This window comes from Coturnix japonica, chromosome 8 (assembly GCF_001577835.2).
Source record: "Coturnix japonica isolate 7356 chromosome 8, Coturnix japonica 2.1, whole genome shotgun sequence".
NCBI classification, from domain to species: Eukaryota; Metazoa; Chordata; class Aves; order Galliformes; family Phasianidae; genus Coturnix; species Coturnix japonica.
This window is the reverse complement of record NC_029523.1, coordinates 11,847,214-11,867,507: the sequence shown is the minus strand read 5'-3', so window position 1 is coordinate 11,867,507 and position 20,294 is coordinate 11,847,214. Positions and strand designations below refer to the sequence as shown.

The 20,294-nt window shown below is 37.2% G+C and overlaps 1 protein-coding gene across 3 annotated transcripts in view; it reads right to left on the bottom strand.

The window, feature by feature from the left end:
* Positions 1-20,294, bottom strand: part of ABCA4 (ATP binding cassette subfamily A member 4) — a 63,594-nt gene that overhangs the window by 30,851 nt on the left and 12,449 nt on the right. For 2 of the 3 annotated variants that reach the window (XM_015870010.1, XM_015870012.2), the window contains 11 exons: positions 15,239-15,436; positions 13,494-13,583; positions 12,877-13,114; positions 11,668-11,807; positions 10,608-10,724; positions 9,636-9,833; positions 6,157-6,362; positions 5,233-5,409; positions 3,392-3,614; positions 2,509-2,730; positions 816-1,020 (listed from right to left, as the gene is read on the bottom strand). In XM_015870010.1, coding sequence (XP_015725496.1) covers positions 816-1,020; positions 2,509-2,730; positions 3,392-3,614; positions 5,233-5,409; positions 6,157-6,362; positions 9,636-9,833; positions 10,608-10,724; positions 11,668-11,807; positions 12,877-13,114; positions 13,494-13,583; positions 15,239-15,436 — 2,014 coding nt within the window. The remainder of the gene's footprint in view (positions 1-815; positions 1,021-2,508; positions 2,731-3,391; positions 3,615-5,232; positions 5,410-6,156; positions 6,363-9,635; positions 9,834-10,607; positions 10,725-11,667; positions 11,808-12,876; positions 13,115-13,493; positions 13,584-15,238; positions 15,437-20,294) is intronic. The other variant, XM_032446110.1, reaches the window with a different exon arrangement.

Below are 20,294 nucleotides of genomic sequence, written 5' to 3'. Positions count from 1 at the left end.
CATCAATTATTTTTCTTCATAGCTAGAAAATCTGCAAGACCTCCAAGTCTGAGTAACCACACAATCAAAGAAAAGAGTGTCTTGGAGATAGTCATCTGCCAAGAAACACATTCCGGAACTGCAGTTCACATGCAGAGCAGAAAATTAATGAAAGCTTGCTTGCTTGCATAGTGTAAGAGTTTGCATTTATTGTGGTGTAATAATATTCAATAAGAGGGTAGAAAACCACCTAAGCTACAAAGATAAACAATTTTCTCATAGAGTTAACAACCAAGAAAGTCCTTTTTTGAATTTACAACTAGAACCAGGATGCCCATTAAGAAAAAAATCCACAAATAAACTTTCACAGCGGTCTAGGAAGCTGTACCTCCCAGAAAATAGTACCATCCTTTAAGAAAGGATTGGCCTAATGTGGCCATAGCATATTTATGAACTAGTGTCATTATTTTGGTATTTTTAAAATGTTTGGGTGAGGATGATAAATTCTTATTAGAAATGGTTAAAACTTCTGAAGGGGGCAATATGCACATAAACTGACTTTGAAGATATTTTTGTTCATTTAATTTCTATTTTAATTTTAGCACAGAACCAGCACTTCAACCATCTTTCTTCTTTGCACCATTTCCTTCATTTCAGGCATAATATGGGAGAAAGAAAAAATAGAAAGGGGAGAAGTTCTTAATAAACCAGTGGGGCCACAACGGGTAAGACTCATAGTCTAGAGTGTCAAATAATCTATTTCTGAAAGAGTAATACTCAGAAAATGAACAGATTAATATAATTTACAACTACTACTAAGAAAGAAACTGGTGTACCTGGAAAAACGTGATCAAGGTACCAAGAAAGTATTCCATACAGAAAAGCATCAAAAAGCATCATTTTAATGGAAAACAGAAAACTATATTCATCTCCTTCCAAGGGACTAGTTCTGATGTTACCCCACTGTAGGCCAAGACCTTGCTCTTCATAGCGTGACAAGTATTCTGTACCAAAACCAAAAGCTACTTGAGAAAGCAAACTCTGGAACAAAGAAAAAAATGATATTCAGCCAGACAGACATTTTTTAAACACAAGCATAAAAAGAGAAGACCTTTAGGGACTGGACTTCAAAACTTAATACTGCATAAAAATAGTAAAAATAGTAAGAGAAAAATGTTTTCACTATTATCAGACTGGAATGTCTAATAACCTGTTTATGATGATCCGCTTGAAGGGTGGTAATTCCTAGCTGTAATTAGCTCTAATAGACTGAATTCAACCTTTCTTTAGTAATATGGGATCTTTTAAAGGTTTGATGTTTTTTTTAAATGTGAACACCTTCACTCAGAACATGTGACACATACATTGTGTCTATACTGAAGAAATAAACTGCCTGGGTGTATGAGATAAGTCCAGTGTCAGGAACAAGTCAAAGCACACCGGATGCTCAGAATAATGTTTGGTTTTCAACTATCACTCATTGCCCAATTATTTTACTTATCCTAAAAAAAAAAAAAAAAAAAAAAAAAGGAAAAGCTTCTTAGACACTCATCCACCACAAAGTCCTGCTATATTCATTGTAATTAGGAGGCCAGCCTTTGAAGGACATGCATACCAGGAACAGAAAAAAGCATTCCAGTTGTGAATATTCCTTCTTGGTTCTGACATCCTTCTCTTTTTGGTGTGAAGAGATTTATCTTTATGCTCTGACTGTGTGTAAATTTCAAAATTTCTTTTCAAATCAGAGCTTGTCATGGGCCAACCTAACTCAGTTCCTGACTTAATGACAGAATTGTTTGCATTATATTACTTTTATTTGTAGAACTTAAAATGGCATAAAATCTATAAGATTTCCTAATGTAAGAGTAGAAGACAGTATATTTCTTACCTAAGCTGTTAAAATTCTCTGCAGAGACGGGGAGACAGCATTTAGTTTCCCTTCCCCTCTTTCTGAATTGTTGTGCCAAAGAAAATCAATCTGAATAATTCTGTACACTCATAGTTCTGTTTCATAGAAAAATAAAGCTTCCATTTTCACAGCAAGATATTTGCCAAAGCTTTATGTCTGTTTTCAAATCCTACCTCTAAGTTCATGCAAAGAAGGAGTGTGAATACGAGCTTTTCTCAACCTTATATTACTCTGCAACTTGATTAGAGCATATGAAAAGGATAACCTCTTCTGTTAATTGCTTTTTACTTATTAAACATGCCAGAAGTGAAAACTGCTTTTAATTATAGGAATTATTCAAAACATTTTGAACTGTGCTGATTTCCTAACATTCTAAAGTAATAATTTTTACTGAACTTTCTAAAAGCCATAAAATTACTTCTTAGTCACTAGGCCTGCTAAAAAAGCCTATTCTGGTCTAGAAGCGTGAATGAATGAAATGATGATTCATGGGAATGAAATTCCCATGAATGAAAAAAGCTAAGAGGATGAGGTGTGCAGTGCTTTGTTACTCATACATTGATAGTGAACAGGGCAGCTAAAATTTGAAACCAAAGATATTATATAAGTGAAAAGCTTACTGCTAGGATCTTCAGAGTAACAGTCATGTGATCTTGCCAGACAAAGCAGACAATGTGAGGCAGGTACAAGGTGAAGTACAGGACACCACTGCACGCAGCTGCCAGATTTGCTTTGGAGAAAAAGGTGCTGAACAAGAAACACTGCATTATGGTGGCTGTAGTGAATGTCAGCAGGAACAGGAAGAAGAGAAGCGGATTGCTATAATGCAGGACTTGGCCATGCTGTAGCCAAAAGGAAAACAGAACAAAACTATATCAATACCAGTTCTCCACATTACAGTAGATGCAAAGGCATTCCTGCCAATCAAAATGTTACTGATGTGTCTAACTAAATATAGCAGCCAAAAAGGAAAAGTAGGAGGTGAGCCTTAAAGATGAGACTCAACCTTCTCTGGAACATTATAGAAGACAAAGTAATTCAGCCAGAGAGGGAAATGATATAGCTGTTTCAACTTTTTCTGTCACATTAGTGCTATAGTTTCTAAGCAGACAGGGCACTGAATATTATAAATGAATCACATGCAACAAATTTCAAGATTAAGATTCCTCATGTTATAATTTCTTTCATATAAAGCGACAACCATTATTTATTGAGAAATGTGCCTATAGGAAAACAATATACAGAGTAATTAATTAGATGCATTTTTTTGTGAGGGCTCTCGCAATAAATCTTTCTGGTGAATTTAACTTTCCATCTCTGCTAAGTGCTTGTGCTGTCCTGAGGACTGCTTACAAGAATGTGCTTCTTGCATGTTGTGATCAGAACAAGTCACCAGCTGCTCCCATCTCCCTATGAATGGCTACTATACCTTCCTAACAGCAAATTAGTATCAACAGTGCAAAAAGGGAGAGTTTTTATCATTGCTTATGTGATGATTCTTACCATAATCAGTGCTGTGAGGAGGAATGTGCTCACAGCCATCATGAAGAAGCTGTCTAGGAACCAGGTGCACCAAATCACTCCATTAGTGATGCCTCTGTTCTTCATGGCCTCCTTTAGACGCATTTCCTTCTCTAGCACTATACTCTTCACAGTCATGGAAACGGAATATATCCAAGCAAGCACCATGAAGATGGGAAAGGAGCGGTTTAAGGTTATCATAAAGCTACAAAAGCAAAAAAAGAGAGACAAAATTTAAGTAAAATGGACAAATATTAAGATGAAAAGCAAGAACAAAAAGGAAAAGAGTGGGGAAGAACACATTTATTAAACAAGAGACTGGAAATTCTCAGTCTAAAACTAGGCTATGCATAGTGCAATACATAATCACCATGGGCATGCAGTTCCTTCACTTAAGCGAGCTCTCTACAGAGGGCATCATAAGGTTTGCATATTAGCTCTGGTATGCCTGTGGCTGCTGTAGGCTTCAGAGAGCTTTTGCACCAATGAAGATTCTGTACTGCAGTATTCTCAGAGGGGAAGAAGTAAACAGCAGGCTTGCCAGGACAACTATCTGTCAGGCTGGCAGGTAATGCTAGGTCAAATAACCTGCCTGCAATCTGCAGTTATCTGAACTACTAGATTTGCCTGCTAAGAAATACACTGAATGAACCTTACAATAATTTCTGTAACAAAGCTTTTTTTTGTTTTTGTTTGTTTGTTTGTGTGAGATTTACAGTAAGACTGCAGTAATAGAGAGCAGCACTGGAACAAGCACATCCTAATCAGAAAAGCATGAACTACACCATCTAGAGCGCATGTCCAGGCAGCGCTAACAGGAAGGTCGTAGCAACCACAGATCCTCTGAGGACCCTCTGTACTCAAGAGGCTCACTTTCTCACCCCCTCTGAGCAAAAAATACCTTTCGCCTTTGGGAAAAGAAATTCCTGAAATTCATTGCTGGATTTATGTGATATTTAAGACAAAAGCAGTCATTCTACACAAAAACTAACAGACTAGAATTACTGTCATATGTAAATATAAATCTAGGGCTAGGGTTTGATAATAGACTTGATGAGATTGGGTCATTGTATTCTTCAGAATTTACAGAGATAGAATCAGGTAAAAGTTCTACCGGGACTTGTATTGTTAGTTCAGTTTTTCTTTAGAAAATGGTTCTTTTGGTATAAAGGTAGATTTTAAAGGTATAATTAGGGAAATTAGCTTGCTACACTAGAGGGAATCCTATACAAGTAACTGAAGGAGGCAGTGTTGGTTCTAACACAGATCAGTGTTTCGTATTTAGTTTTGTCACAGGTACTGTTCAGTTTTAGAGTTAGTTAAAAAATTTCAGAAAAATAATGTTTTTGTTGGATCCTGTTTAATACACAGGGATAGATCCAGGCCTGACTTTCTTTAGGTACCAAAGCATTTTATTTGGGTGCCAACAAGTTCTCAGCGGTAATCAGTGTGAAAGCTTAGTTTGGTTATTACAGAATCACATTACCATTGTCTGGAAATATAAGCCTTAAAACAAAACAAACAAAACCCAAAATTGATTAGTTATTTATTCTTGCTGTTAAGGGGGCAGTGTTTTTTGTTCATTTTTGGTCTGGACACTGGTTGCTTGGATACAAAGGCCAGTAGTGGGTTTAGGGTTGGAAACTTGGCAAAGGTGGCTTTTGGAGTCTGGGTTATGGAGGGATATGGAACAGAACAAATACATTCAGTTATGTCTCAGATATTGTGTATGCCTTAGGAGTAGAGTTAGAACTGGTACTTGGTACAGTGTCCATCACATCAAGTAGTCATTAGAATTGAAACTATAAACTGCTCTTACTTACACATCGTCCACAAAACATGGATATGGCATTTGCTGAAGATAAATTCCTAGTGCCACTTCAGTGTTGGTCTGGGTCTTTATAATCCCATGTTCAATCATATCTTGGAGATATGCAAAGCCTCCCCAGATATAACGTAAATCATCCACGGGATCAGCTCTCGGACCAGGATCCCAATACCTTAAAAAATTTCACACAGAAATCATTTGGATAAACAGTAGCTTTAAGGAGGAAAAACTAAAAAAAAAAAAAAAAAAAAAAAAAAAGGAAAAAGTAATCTTAGCTACTGAAGTTGTTGTAGCGGTATTTATTCCTCATTGCCTTTTCCAGAGTTTAGTCTGTTGGACCACACTGATTAACAATAGAACATTCTTTTGTTTCCTTTAATGTTCTCTATACTTACACACAGAAGTAACACACAAAAATGTGCATAAATTAATCACATTACAGAGTAATTGTTTAAGAATAGAAATAACTATTTGTAACACACTATCCCTTAGACATAAAGCTGAAACAGTTAGTTTTCAGTCATCAGACCTCTATGTGGGGGCATTTGAGGAGATACAGCAGAGAAGTTCTGCTGAGAGATGGATCACAATCTGCATGGGTCTGCCTTGTTCACCTTTCTGGGTAGTAGAGCCAGTTAACATCTTTCAGCAGATTAACAGAGTCTGAACACAGTCATTCCCTTTGCTGTGTATCCATGCATCTACCCATTACCTGAGCTGGTCTGATGGTCACGAGGTACATACCAGTTGTGTAAACACCTGGACACAACTGTAGAGATGGATTCTGCTCTGCATTACATGCTAAATACTGGTGAATACAATTGAATTTCATGTGTGTATTGAAGGGAGGTTCTAATGTCCTTGTATTGCTTATACTCTTGTGATAACCAGGAATAACCCAGAAGGAATCACCACTTACCTATCTTTGATTTTATTTGTTTTCTCCACTGCATCTATGTCCATCCGAATCTTGTATTTCACATGTGGTGGAAGACTTTTTTGTGTAGGGTCTATATCTGGAAAAACCACACCAGCCCAGAATTTGTTTTCCTCTAGTAAATGAAGGGCTTGATGAGTCAGCTGGCTTTCATCACTATAGCCTTCAAATTTATCCAGGGTCAAGCACTACAAATGATCACAAAGACAACAAATGCATTGGAATTAGCTATTAAGAGCTATATATTGAAGTAAACATGAGTGGCTGATAAAAGAAAAGGGAGATAGTTTCATCTGAAGTAGCTGCTGTTTTACTGCGAGGATGAACAAATACTGGAAGAGGATGTCCATAGATGATGTAAAGTTTCCATCTTTGGAGATATTCAGAACCTATCTGGACATGGTACTAGGCAGCCTGCTCTAGCTGACACGGCACTGACCAATAGTGTTGTATTAAATGATCTCAGGGGTCCTTTTCAACCATAGAAATTGTATGATTATTTGCAAACTACTCCTAAGAGTAAGGATCTGCCTATACAAGCAACCTGTTATTTAACAGACTGACATATTAAAGACTCCCTTACTTAACCTTTCACTGTGATAAATCATACTACTTTGCTTAGAGTTTGAAAAAATCACTGTTTAATTGTATCTATAATGTAAATACATTTTTAGCTGGTAGGAAAAAAAACCCACTGAAATTGGCAAAACTGTTTTGTTGCTTTGTGACTCAGCACCACATTTTGCAACTGTTGATTATCCTAGTTTGCTTTGTAAGAAATTTTATGTTGTTTAATCTTCTGAGAAAGAAAAATAAGGCAGATAAAATTTTACAGTTTGTATTTCAGAAGAAAATTCAAATTAGACTGATAGCTGTAGGGTTTTTTTTGTTCTTTTTTGGATAGCTTTATTCCACGTGATTAACTGAGTTCCAGTACTAAGTCTGGTTACTTTCAAAATATCAGTGTTTCCACAGCAAAGTCCTGCAATGTGACTTTGTCTTTTTCATCATCGTAGCTGTCTTTGTGGTGTCTGAAGGACTATCTACTATTGCTTTGTGAGGTGGTCCAGAATTCTATTCAAGAAACATGTGCCAGCTGCAGGAGTTCTGCAGGTATTTCTGTGTGAATAACACCAACACAGTTGTGACAGACAAGCAATCTCATCAAGATTTTCACTGCAGAATGTACAGTGTCTGGACTAAGCTGAGGAGCAGTGCAGACTCTTACCCAGGTGTCCAGTCAAGGAAGCAGCAAAGATTCAAAAGAGAAAACACAAGCGTTTACGGGTTTTCTTCGTGAGCAGAAAGAAAAAGTTGTGCAAGAATACAAGCTGACATACTAGTGTTGCAATAACAGCTCCTTTGAAGTGAACAGAGATCTCATATTGTAGTCTACTAGACAAAATCTGTAATTCTTTCCCTTAACATGAATGGCATTCAAAATAAGCACTGCATTCTCCAACTAGGTTTCGCCCCTTGCTCCAGTAAATTGCAATAGAGCTTGTGTCTCTGGAAACATCGCTTTGTCAAAATTATCCATCTTCCACCTGCTAAAATTTATTTCCTATCTTAAACCAGTAAATATTTAACAGTTTTAAATGGCCCAACTAAGATGGGAAAACAGAAGTTAAATATCAACAAGAGGGTTAGAAAATTAAAACAGAAGTTAGTGTGTATTAAGAGGAGCTTAGATAGCCCTTACAAAGAGTTTGTCTGTTTTGTAGCCTAAGGTAATCAAAGGGAGTAACAGGAAATTCTTGGAGTGATGCAAATAAACAGCTACTACATAATTTCTAGGATTCTCATCTGTACCACACAAATCTGGACCCTCCAAGGATAACTTCACTGTATACCTAGCTGAGGGGTAGGGTGAACCTGAAAAGGAGCTATTTGTTCCTATTGTGCTTAGTACAGCAAGAAAACAGTTCCAAATGCTAGCAATTTAGTGTAAGCAGACTTGAAAGAACTAGCTTGTTACAATGAGCTTAGGACACTAAGATCTATTACAAGGCACAGTAACCGGCCTAATCCTGCGGATATTCCACTACTGATCTGTACTGAAGCAATATATCTCACTCAAATAAGAAATACTTCTGCTTACACGATGCAAAACATCATCAGAAGAATTAGCAGAACTTTGTGCAAATGTTACAACATCTGTTAGAAGGCAGACAAGCCCTAAGTTCCTGCCTTCTTACATGGGTTCTTTTAGTTTGAACTACACCAAAATCAGTAAAGCTAGGCTTGATCCTGTTGCCTTCAATTAGTATCAGCTTTGTCAGCTTGAGGCTTAGCCATTTAGCCATTATTAATGATCCTTTCAGATACTGTACAAAATAATTAAGCTCTTTAAAGACTCCAAACCTCGTATCAGAGTTGCCAAATGTAGCATATTATGGCCAAACACAACAGTGTTTTAAACTCTCACTGTTAAGCCTACAGCATCACAGGCTCTACTAGTATTATCTGATTTCTTAAGTTTACAAAAAAGAGTAGGCATTTTTTCTAACTCAGCAGGAATCCATCCCATCTCATGTCCAGTTCTAAACACATTTTTACCTGATGTCAGAAAGATACAAGAAAAATATAACTCCTTGTGTCACTTACCTGGCTCTGGAAAGGAATGGATGTAGTAGTTTGCTCAGTCCTCTTAAAAATCTGATGTATTTTTAGCACCGGACTTATTAACCTGAGTCTGATAAACTCATCTATAATTCACACTGTCCATGCTAGAGTAGCCTGATAAAAAGTATATTCCATAGCATTTTCTGAACAGCTTGATGTTTTCGTATATGTTTTTGGCATTTTCTTATTTATGTAATGAAACTTCATGTCACTTTCTGCACTGTGACTCTCAAGAAGCCAATAAAAAAGCAGTACTCCTAGAAAATGGATGGAGAAATTCCAGGAGAGAGACAGACATCTTGTCAGAAATGGCTACAAAACAAGCAGAAGGTCCCTGTTTTTTTGTTTGTTCGTTGTTGTTGTTGCTTGTTTGTTTTTTTGTTTTGTTTTGTTTTTTAAATCAGGTTCTCAAGATCCTGTAATTTCCGAAGAACTATCATCTTATCTGGTCCTGGCCTGGTTGAAAATAGTCTGGTAGCCATTAAAAATTAAAAAACAAAGACAAAAAACAATGCAGTTTTCCTTACAGAAAAAAGTACTTTCTGCTTCTCAGCCTCAAAGCAAATTCAGACATTCAGTTTACACTTTGAATGCAAGATTAAGGGACTGTAATTTTTTTTTTTGTTGGTTTTTTTGTTTGTTTGTTTTTGTTTGTTTTTTGTTCTTGTGCTATTGTACTATTTTAAAACATATCTTCAATATTGAGATGGAATATGAAACATATGAAGATGCCTTATTTTAACTGTCTTGTCTACTGCCACAGACACCAGGTGCTGTCTATCCTGCTTCAAGATATTTTCTAGAAGGATTCCTAGCAGGGAGAGAGATGTCCTTACCTCCAGATACTGATTCAGAAGACGCAGAGCTTGGTCTGCTGCACTGAAGATATTCCTCCAGTCAAAATCCACCATTCCCTTTTCCCTGCTCCCTGGAGGCCCATTGTGGAGAAAGTTGATAATGTATTCAGCAGTTAAGCCTTCAGCACCCAGCTGACTGTTCAGGAAGTCCCTCACTGTAGAATGGTTCAGAGAGCTCTGAGGAAACATATTGGAACACCTTCACTACAGCAATCCTCTTCACATGTCATAGTTAGAAAGAAAGGTTTCAATTTCCATAGCTCTTTCTGAACTATGAAGTACTACAAACAGGTACATTAAAAAAGGAAATTTATAAATGGGCAAATGTATTGCCAAGCTGGAGGTAAGAAATGAAGAATGGATAAGAAGGAATATAACCTTTACTACTAATTGTATTTTTTTCCTTATAAACAAGAGGATAAAAGTAATAAATGCCTAATCTAAGAGGAAAAGTAGTTTGGAAAAACATACATTTTATTTAGAATAAACTGCTTTATGGACTTCAATCACAGATACTGCAGCTGATTAAAATTAGATCTAAGAGAAGAGGAAATAAGCAATTTTCTAAGGCAGTAAAAATTGCTAGGTCTAGCTAAAACGTGATTCTACTGCTTTATTCCCCTATGTAGAACTCTAGAAAATCAACTTGGGTGTTTTGAAGGACATTTTGCAGAAGCTAGAAAGCAGTTATTACTGTCTTTATTAAGAAGTCATTATCAGACTGAAATGAGTGTGTTAATCTGAGGTTGCCAGAGTCTCTGTAATGCATATAGGACTAGTTTTTAAGTCAAGCTCAGCCAGCAATGCAACAACCCTAAAGGCCACTGATTCCTTGCTGCAAAGGCTGTGCTTCCAGACAAACCTTCTAAAATATTTATCTTCTTGTTTATTAAAAATATAGGATGGTGAAAGGCTGCTCTTACTGAAGCTTCCTGCTAAGTTATAACATACACGGATCATATTCATTTGCAGGCTGTTTTGGAAGAAGTGCCACAGCTGAGGTCCTACTTCTTCCCAAGCTTTGGTCAACAGTCTGAGGCGTTCAAGTTCTTCAAAAGTGGAGTTTGCCTGAAGAATAAAAACAAGAAAGAATGTTTAGAATGCTAGAAAGACCAACACACAGAATTTACAATCCAGGCATTCAGTGACTGTGAAACCTGTAACTTACAAATGTGTTCTTAATAAAATTCTTAAATGGCAGAAATATAAATATTCCTCAAAAAAGTGAATTTACAAAATCCACCCAGAATCTAAATCACATAGGATGTGTTTCTGTGGTTCTTATAATGAAAAAAAAAGAAAAAAAAAAAAGCAAGAGAAAGCATTAGCCCCACTTGTCTTCAACTCCTTTAACTACTCAGATTTTAGCTAGAATGATTTCTTCTTGTTTTCTTTCCCTTGACTATTTCCCTTATTCTGTAGCTTGAGCCTGGGCTCTGGAACTGAGCTCTTCAGCTGAGAGCCTAAAGTAGGGTGAAATTGATCTGAGCATTTATATCAAGGTCATAGCAGAGAGGTAGTCTGACAGAATGGTTTCTTACACGGAAGTCTGTATGAAGAAAAGCACGTTTCCATGCCAAAAAAAATTGCACCCATTGACATAGGTAACAAAACAGCATTCTGTAGCTGAGAATTTGCTCTATAAAATAGTGTTATTGTGCTCTTTGGGTCTGTTGCAGTTTCCATGGAAATAAGCAGGAGGTATTACTTTCAGAGCAACCTACACACACATTAGCATTACAACTTTTGTCAATATAAATATAGGAACATGCCATATAAAAAGGCTACTTGAGCTGGAAAAAGTAGTTTGGGCCAAGGCATGATGAATTAGAAGATACAACTCCCATTTGTTTGTTTTTTTTCATGTAGTGTAACCAGTCCTCTTCTAACAATCCTCAGAACAAGAGGAGTTCCTGAAGAAAATCTGATTGGTTGACTGTTTTTCAAAGTATGTTTCCTAGAATGCAATTTTTTTTAGAAATACATATTAGCATATTTTTGAATTCCTTACATTTTTAATGATTTGCTGTACAGGAGGTGAACTGGGAGCAAAGAGGATTTTTCCCATCAGAAGGGGCTTCACAGCACTCCAGGCTATCTTGGTTAAAGGGTTGGATTCCAAGCCCTGAATCAACTCATTGCAAAAGGGCGCTAAAGACAGAAAGACAAATAGTCTTTATGTAACTTTCCTTAAATCTTACCACACGATATCCTGCAGGTCTTTTTGCTGGCAATATGGACAGCTAAATGTATTATGAAACTGGATGGGATAAGCACATTTTGTAATATAGAACTACAACGTCTAAAACATGAAGGAGATTAAAGTAAAGTAGATTATTGCAATGTAAACATCAGAGAATACAGGATAGCAAACAAATTTCATAGCATCACAGAGTATTCTGAGTTGGAAGGGATCTAACAACAGGGATCACTGAACTTTACTCTTACTTAATCATTTGAAAGCTGTTACTACATACAAGGTATTTCTCAAAGAAGGAAACAAGAGAGTTCAGATCTCACTAGGTAGTCTGACTATTTCAGTCCTTACTATGGTAGTTGATTCTGATATGAAACTGTTTTCTTTCTCCTATTAGTCATTAACATTAACAGATTAAATTTGAGGACTAGAGTTTAAGCAGTTCAGAATTTGAACTTACAATGAACTTAGAACTAAGCATTTTTACATAAGCACATCACTCTTACTTCTGCATTATGAATTACTTATGCAGTCAGAATGCAACTGCTCTATTCCCTGGCTAGGGAAATGGAAGCACTGGGTCTGGTCTTGTGAAAGTTCAGGCACAAGAAGAGCCAAGTGTCAACACAGATAGTGACATATATAATTCTCTCTGTTGGTAAAACGCTCACCTCTGTTTTGCAGCTGCACAAACATATCATGCCAGAAGGAACAGACAAATCTAATACCATCTATGATAGGACTGCTGGTATAACAAAAGTAGTGTGCGATTACTCAATATAGAAAAAAAGATGAGCAGAAAATTAAAGAGGACAATAAAGAGATAAAATAATGAACAATAGAAAAAATAAAGTTTGTTCCTCTTTGATTTCTTTCCTATTATACCTGCAAGTAAGACTTTTTCATCTGTCTCTAATTTCTCAAATCAGCTTCTTTAAAATGTTATTTTATAAAAGCCATGCAGTATGTTAGAATACCACTATATGTGCACATTATCCATCATGGTTTGATGGAAAAACTTACTGGTTGTATTATCATAAAGATAAATGGATTTCTTTGTGGAATCAATCCCCAGGAAAGCTTTGTAGTTGTTATCTTCATACCAGTTGAAGGAGAGCACTCTGGATCCACCTCCTTCTGGGTAGCCACAGAAAAGATCAGAAAGGGAGCTCACCAAGTGGCCTAAGGATCCTGGCATTCCATCTTGTACAAATGGTTGCAAAACCATTAAAAGGTCCTGAACACTTTGCTTCCTGGCTAGCTGCAGTAAAAAGAGATTCCTCTGTTAATTGCAACCCCCAAAGGAAGAAAGTAGTTGGAGAGGTCTCCATTGTACAGACTAGTAAAGTCTAGAAGCAATCAGAATCTGATCCTTTCATCTCTGTGCTGATTATAGGCACCATTTTCAGTTCTTGTTCTCTCATGTCTATTCAGAAGAAATCAATATGCTTCAGAATTGCTGATGCTTATGTCCACATTTATTTTGTGATGAGGGAAGAATGAAATTCTAAGAAAACGTCTCTTCCCAAATAATTATGTTTTCTTTCTGATAAAGCCCGTAATAGGAAATAAATAGAATAAAGGATAAAGGACTACACACTACTCAAAAAAGTGATGCCTTCTATTATTAGGCCACTTACCTTTTGTACTGATTGGGAAACATTAGATAGCACTCTCCCCCAGGACCTGAGGTCAGCACCTGGTGAATTTCTGTCCAGCACAGAGGGAAGCTGTGAATACATGAGAAATACAGCTGTGTTTTGAATAGTTTCTAAATGACAACAGCTGATACAGTGAGAGAAGAAAATCCAAATGGCATCTCTAGTTCAGTAAGTTATTTGGAACACTGTCTAGATAGTTTTATTGGTCCACAAAACCATTACCTGTATGTAGACTCGCATACCAGGTTGAGTGAGTGGTCTTACAGTTATGAGGCAGAAAGAGTCACAAGCCATCAAAACTATACCTTAGTATGTTTTGCTTACCTAAGCTCACCACACCAAGAGGTGAAGAAATAAGGAAGTAAGCAACAGTCATTTATGAGAAGCTTCTTCTCGGACACTATTAATCCTGAGATACAAAGACTCTTGTTAGCTTTGTAATTTATCAAGTGCTGATTCAGGGGGTCCCTGCTTACCACTGAGGGGAAATAGCTGATAGTACCTGCAAAAGCTCCTGATTTTCAAAGCTGGTTTTTATTGTCTGTTAGACACCATTGTTCATCCAGGCTCCTGCAGATTGATCAAATGGCTTTGCTGCCAGGAGTTTACACTTGAATTATCAATAGCTTTCTAAGAAACAGGTGACACCATAGCATGCTGTCATATACTACTTTGCTTGCATTATTGCATCAGATTCCAGGTGACAGGGATGAGAGTCTTCTGGGTTTCAACAGCACAGCAAGCAGCACAATCATAGGCTTTCTCTCTCTCCCATATTGTGTTAAAACTGAGGTATTAATCATCTCTCTCTTTCTTATGATTATCTTACATTCTTTTACCAATTGTAGTAAATTTATTCTCTCCTTATGTTAATTCGCACTTGAAACCTTGACAGTGGTTGGTTATACTAGACAGCTGTAGCCTGAGGGCCGTGAAGTACAGAGAGACTAACAGTACAACAGTGTAGAAAATCATCTAGGATTCTGAATGTACCAATCTAATGCATATGTTTAAAAAGCTTGAACGAAGACTCATCCTGTCTACAGAACTCAGTACAGATTTACACTCAGTATAATTACATATCAAGTGCATGTAGTAAAACTGTTCAAAGCAACCTGCGTCTATGCTTAGTGAAGAGCTGCTTATCTCCTCCCAAAATTGCAGTAAAGTATTCAAGAATTTTATATGTTTAAAGGAGTTCAAAGAAGATCAAAAGGAAAAAAGCCACAAATATATTAAAGTTATTTAGTAACTCTAATGATGGGAGTGTAGTGAAACTTGATTTCAACAACTTGATTTCTCATTGAGCTAGGCATTGAGAAAAGAAAGACCTTCTCTAGAGTTGAGCACACATTAAAACTGCTGGGATCCTGCCTACAGATAGCCTTTAATGCTGAGGGAAAGTCACCTACCCTAGTAAGGACTGGGTAGGTCTTGCTGCATCCTGTTCTGTTACACAAACTGGGAAGGTTCAGTTTCCAAATGCTGATTTTAAAATTTTATGATTCTTTTTGTTCTGTTGTATGGTGAATTTCTATTATCTCCTAAAGTATGTTCCAAACTGTTTTCCCGCTACTGGTAAGTTAATATTCCTACATCCATAGCCACACGTGTGCAGAGGCAAGTGAACAAAGACCACTTAAACACTGGCGATGCACTACAAAGAAAACGGTTGCAGTTCAATGAAGTATCACATAAAGGAGGGTCATTGCGTTAATACTTACCAGCTGAAATAGCTTAAACAAATCAACATTTGCATACAAGGCATCTTCCACTCTCTGTAGACTTTCCTGGGAGAGAGCACACATGGCCTTGTGAACAGAAGGGAGGGCTCTTCGGCTGCTGAAAATAATAAAGCGGTCCAAGAGCTTCTGACTACAAGCAATTTCCTTCAGTGTCAAGTTTGGTACACCATAAGCAAACTACAATCAAAAACAATGCTTATTTATTATTTATTTTTGTGAAATCTTCAGACCGTGCAGGAACAATTAGAGATTTATCCAAATATCAGCACCTGATATCAGACAGACTTTTCTTCTCACTAGAGATTCCTCCTTTCACTGCGTCATTCTAATGAGTTTACTTTCTGGCATATAAGCATGCCTGAGGCCACGCCATGCCACTAATTCTTATGGTTAACCTTTTTCTTGCTTGAAAGAATTTGCCCAGGATTAACAAAATGTGCCACACAACCCTACTTTTTGTTTAGCCTGGTTATGGCTTTGTTATCATCTGACCTAAGAGAAAAAGGTAATTCCTATATTTCCTAAGCTAGATTTCTTTCTCTATTTTATTTCATTTATGATTATTCCCACCCTAATACTTCCACACAGCATGTTTCATTGCCACTGAGTGTGGGCGTACAGCCAGACTCCACAAAGCCTTTTTACATTAAACTACACCCAACATACATATTTCAACTTCTAATCTAAACATGGAACAGAAAATAAAAAATTTCTCTAGTGTTTAATGAGCGGGAGAAGTTAGTTTATAGTTAAACCAATGTAAATAAAGAGTAACCGCACAGAAATCAGGGTACCTGGAATTTTTATTGCTATAACAGAATATGCTTGGAAGTCTACAATTTAGTTCTGCTTGCTTTATAGTGAACAGAACAAACTACAATGTAATTAAGTATAGTACTGGAAATTGCCCATAAACTAATGCTCCCATCCTCTGTCCATCTCTTCCATAGAACAAATTGTATAGAAAAAAGTTCACAACACCATGACGACTCTAAGTCCTATCATGTTCAAGACAAACACAGACTTTCAGACTACAAAAATATACCTGTATTACACACAGATTGTGCAATCTATTTGACAATGCAAATTAAGAGACAATTTTATACTAATCTGACAGGTACTGTCCCTGTCATCACTGCATATAAATGTATATTGCATAATCTATTCTACTTGCACTAGGGAGTCTGAGCACATGTACAGCAACAAATCCTTGAAGAGTTCTAATATAACACCTGAAATTAAGCACACAGCAGTAATAAAATTAACCTCCATCAATTTACTCATCCTTTACACCACTGGCTGGTCTTTGAGAATATGTACAGTCTAACTATAATCAGTCCAGTCAGCACAGGTTTTCTCTTTGCAAGGGAATGTTCTTCTTTAAGCAGACATGGCATGGCAAGTACTTAATGCTATTCAGTAAGTGATAGCTTACATTTTAGATTATGAATTTTTAAAAATGAAATTATTGAGAAATAAATAGCATGTCCTCAGGTAGTGTCTTTTCATCACACAATTTCACCTACAGTGGAATCTGCAACTGCAAGTAGTGCTAAGAAAGTGAGACTTTATATCAAAGCCAAGACTAGTGATAAGAATGACATGGGGCATTTATGCTGCACTGTTAACACAAGTTAGAGAGAGGCAGAATGCAAAAGAGCAAGTGATAGGTAGAGTCTAGCTTGAAAAAAATCCTCCAAAACTTCTCACTTCTGCCACAGACTTTAACATTTGAATTTAACTGACCTAATGGCTGAAGAAATAAAGTCACTGACATTACTGTTCTGGGAAGGTGTGTGTGAAAAGAACAACATGTCTGAAATGGCATAGTCCTTACCATCCAGTGTGAACTGCAATACAGCTGAGCTGCACAGGGAAGCAACCTGAGAATCCTGCTTTGATTTATGAAATGAGGAAACTGACATTAACATAACTGAGATGGATTAAGTGCGGAAGAAAGAAACATTATTTACAAACTGTAACAGCATTTCAAGAATGTTCATAAACAGATGGGTTTAGAAAAACACAAAACCTCCGCCCTTCCAATTCTTCCGGTAGGGAGAGCTGTTGCCAATCTTTCCTGAACTTATTGTGTTTAACATCAGTCTCTTATCTTAAAATGACTCAAAAAAGCAGTTCCACAGAGGAAAAATCCAATACTTTTTTTTTTTAATCAACATGTCACTGTTTGTCTAAAGAAATGAAGTCCAAATTATTATTTCAGCTAGTTGCCTGTTTGGTCAGGTTTAGTTTTCAGCTCTGTGTGTCATTTCCTGCATTCCCAGGCAGCTGGGACCTAGATCTGCAGCCAGTCGTTGGCAGTAATCAGGCTCTTGTAAACAAGCTCTCAGCTTGCTTTTAGCTCAGTCAGCTCTATTCCATTCCAGACAAGGAGAAAGGGCATCTAGCGATATGAAGGCAAAGAGTGGAGTGGTGTGAAGAACTGGAGATGAGCTGTTATGGTAAAAGCTAAAGTCAACCACAGATCTGTATTCCAGCCCTGGCTCTGAAACTTTGACCGCAACTAACCATGAACAAGTCACATGGACTGATCTTATCAATAAGATCTATAAAAAAATCTGGACATGAGCCAGCAGTGTGCTTTTGCAGCCTGGAATGCCAGTGGTGTCCTGGACTGCATCAAAAAGGAGTGGCTAGCAGGGAGAGGGAGGTGATTGTGAGGTCCAATCTGGAGTACTGTATATAGGCCCAGGAACCAGCACAAAGCAGATGAAAAGCTGTCAGATTGAGTCCAAAGGAAGGCCACAACTACAATCAGAGGGACAGAGCTTTTCTTATGTAATGGAAGGTTGAGGGAGTTGCAATTGTTCAGCCTGGCAAGACAAGGCTCTGGGGAGACATGATTGCCATCTTCCAGTAACTGAAAGGAACTTAAAGCAAGAGGAGGACTTACTTTTTACGCAGGCAGATAGTGATAGGACAAGTGGGAATGGATTGAAACTGAAAGAGGGGAGATTTAGGTTAGATGTCAGGAAGAAATTCTTCACTCAGAAGGTGCTGAGGCACTGGCACAGGCTGCCCACAGGGGCTGCGGATGCCCCGTTCCTGCAGGTGTTCAAGGTCAGGCTTGATGGGTTTCTGGGTGGTCTGATCTAGTGGTTGCTGACACTGCCCATACAGGGGAAGTTGGAACTAGATGATCTTTAAGTTGCCTTCTAATCCAGGCCATTCTATGATTTTATGAATTGTGACTTATTTCCCATAGCAGAGTAAGCATTCAATTTCTATTAAAAATAATTCTTTTAAGGTCTTTTGAGAACTATGAGATCTGAGTTTCCTCATTCCGTTGCTCTTGGAGAAAGTATTCATAGAACTAACTTTCTTCACAGCTATAAAACAGCTTCTATGAGATGACTTTATACCCTTGTGATAACTGTTAACAAGAAAATGTCACACAGAATAATAAAAGTGGTGTTTAATACCAGATTTCCACTGGCTTCATCTTTAACTGGTATTCATTTTTTTAAAAATTCTCAGAGAATGCAGCAGGACAATATGCTACAGCAGGCTTCAAGCATAATTTTGTAGATGGTGCTAAAAACACCATCAGTCCTGCGTACATTAGCAGCTGAAGGGTGTTCAACAGTAGATGAATGAAAGCCATTAGGCAGCTAATATAGCCCAACACAACAGCACACAGTTCTCCTGATGCAGCAGAATCCTAATGTAGAAGAGGGCAGGCAGCAGGAAGGAAAATGGAAAAAGAAGCCCAATAGCATATCTATAGTTATTTGTCTTGTCACAAGCTGCAAGGAATCAATTTTCTGCCATCTCTGCAGACACAGAGACACAAAAGCAAGTTGGATGTATCAATTGATACTGCTGGCTGTGGTATTGCTTCCTGACCAAGTGAGTAGCAGGGAGAGCTACCCTTGATACTAATCAAGAACACAGCAGATAAGTAATCTGACAACCAAACTATCTGGAATCCGTAGGACACAAAAGACACTGAATGCAAGATCATTAATCTCCTCCCTTTTTGGCTGCACACAGTTCTAGCATTTGTGTTTTATGTGATGGGGAAAAAGAAGAATTGAGTTTTGAGCCTCAGTTATTCACTTGTTTCAACCCACACACTAACACATTGTAGAAATAGTTCCAGAGTTCTGATTCAGCAACATTCATTCATTAATACAACATTCCCCTTGACTCTCACATACCAGTATACACAGTTGCAGAGACAGCCTGGGCTTGGTCAAATAGTCCACCATTTAGCTGCTTCAGGAGTGATCTGACCTACAGTTTTCACTGTGAATTTTCTGAGTGGGTCTGTTATTCAGTTGGAATAAAAAAATAAAATAAAATAAAATAAAATAAAATAAAATAAAATAAAATAAAATAAAATAAAATAAAATAAAATAAAATAAAATAAATAAAATAAAATAATAAATAAAATAAAATAAAAATAAAATAAATAAAATAAAATAAAATAAAATAAAATAGGGTTTGCTTTTACATTCCCACCCAATAAGGCCAGCATGCAACTTTGCTGGCACTGGGGCAGAAGAATTTAAACATTAAATTAGGAAGCTGGAAATTGTTTTCTGCTGTTAATCATCAGATCTGTTGTTCCAAAAACTGAACAACTACCTTATGCTTTTGAGAGAAGTCTTTAATCATGAGGACATATGCATTACTTGTCAGTATCATTTCTTAATGTTTTAGCTGTTCAGGAGCAATGACAGCATCAAACAAAGTACCTCTATTTAATGCATACTCAAATTATCCATAGAATCATGAAATTATTTGGGTTGGAAGTGACCCCAAGCATCATCAAGCTCCAGCCTCCCTGCTCCCTCCCCGGCTCCAAGCACCACAAACTCTCCAGGCAACCTGTTCCAGCATCTCAGCACCCTGTCAGAAGTTCTCCACTGAGATCTAATCTAAACCTTCCTTCTTTTAGTTTAAAACTGCCTAGAAAAAAAAAACCCTCCTTCTAGATCCATAAAAAATACACAGCCACTAAAGCAGATGTAGAGTGTGAAGTCCCCTACTTTGCATATACAGCTCAATA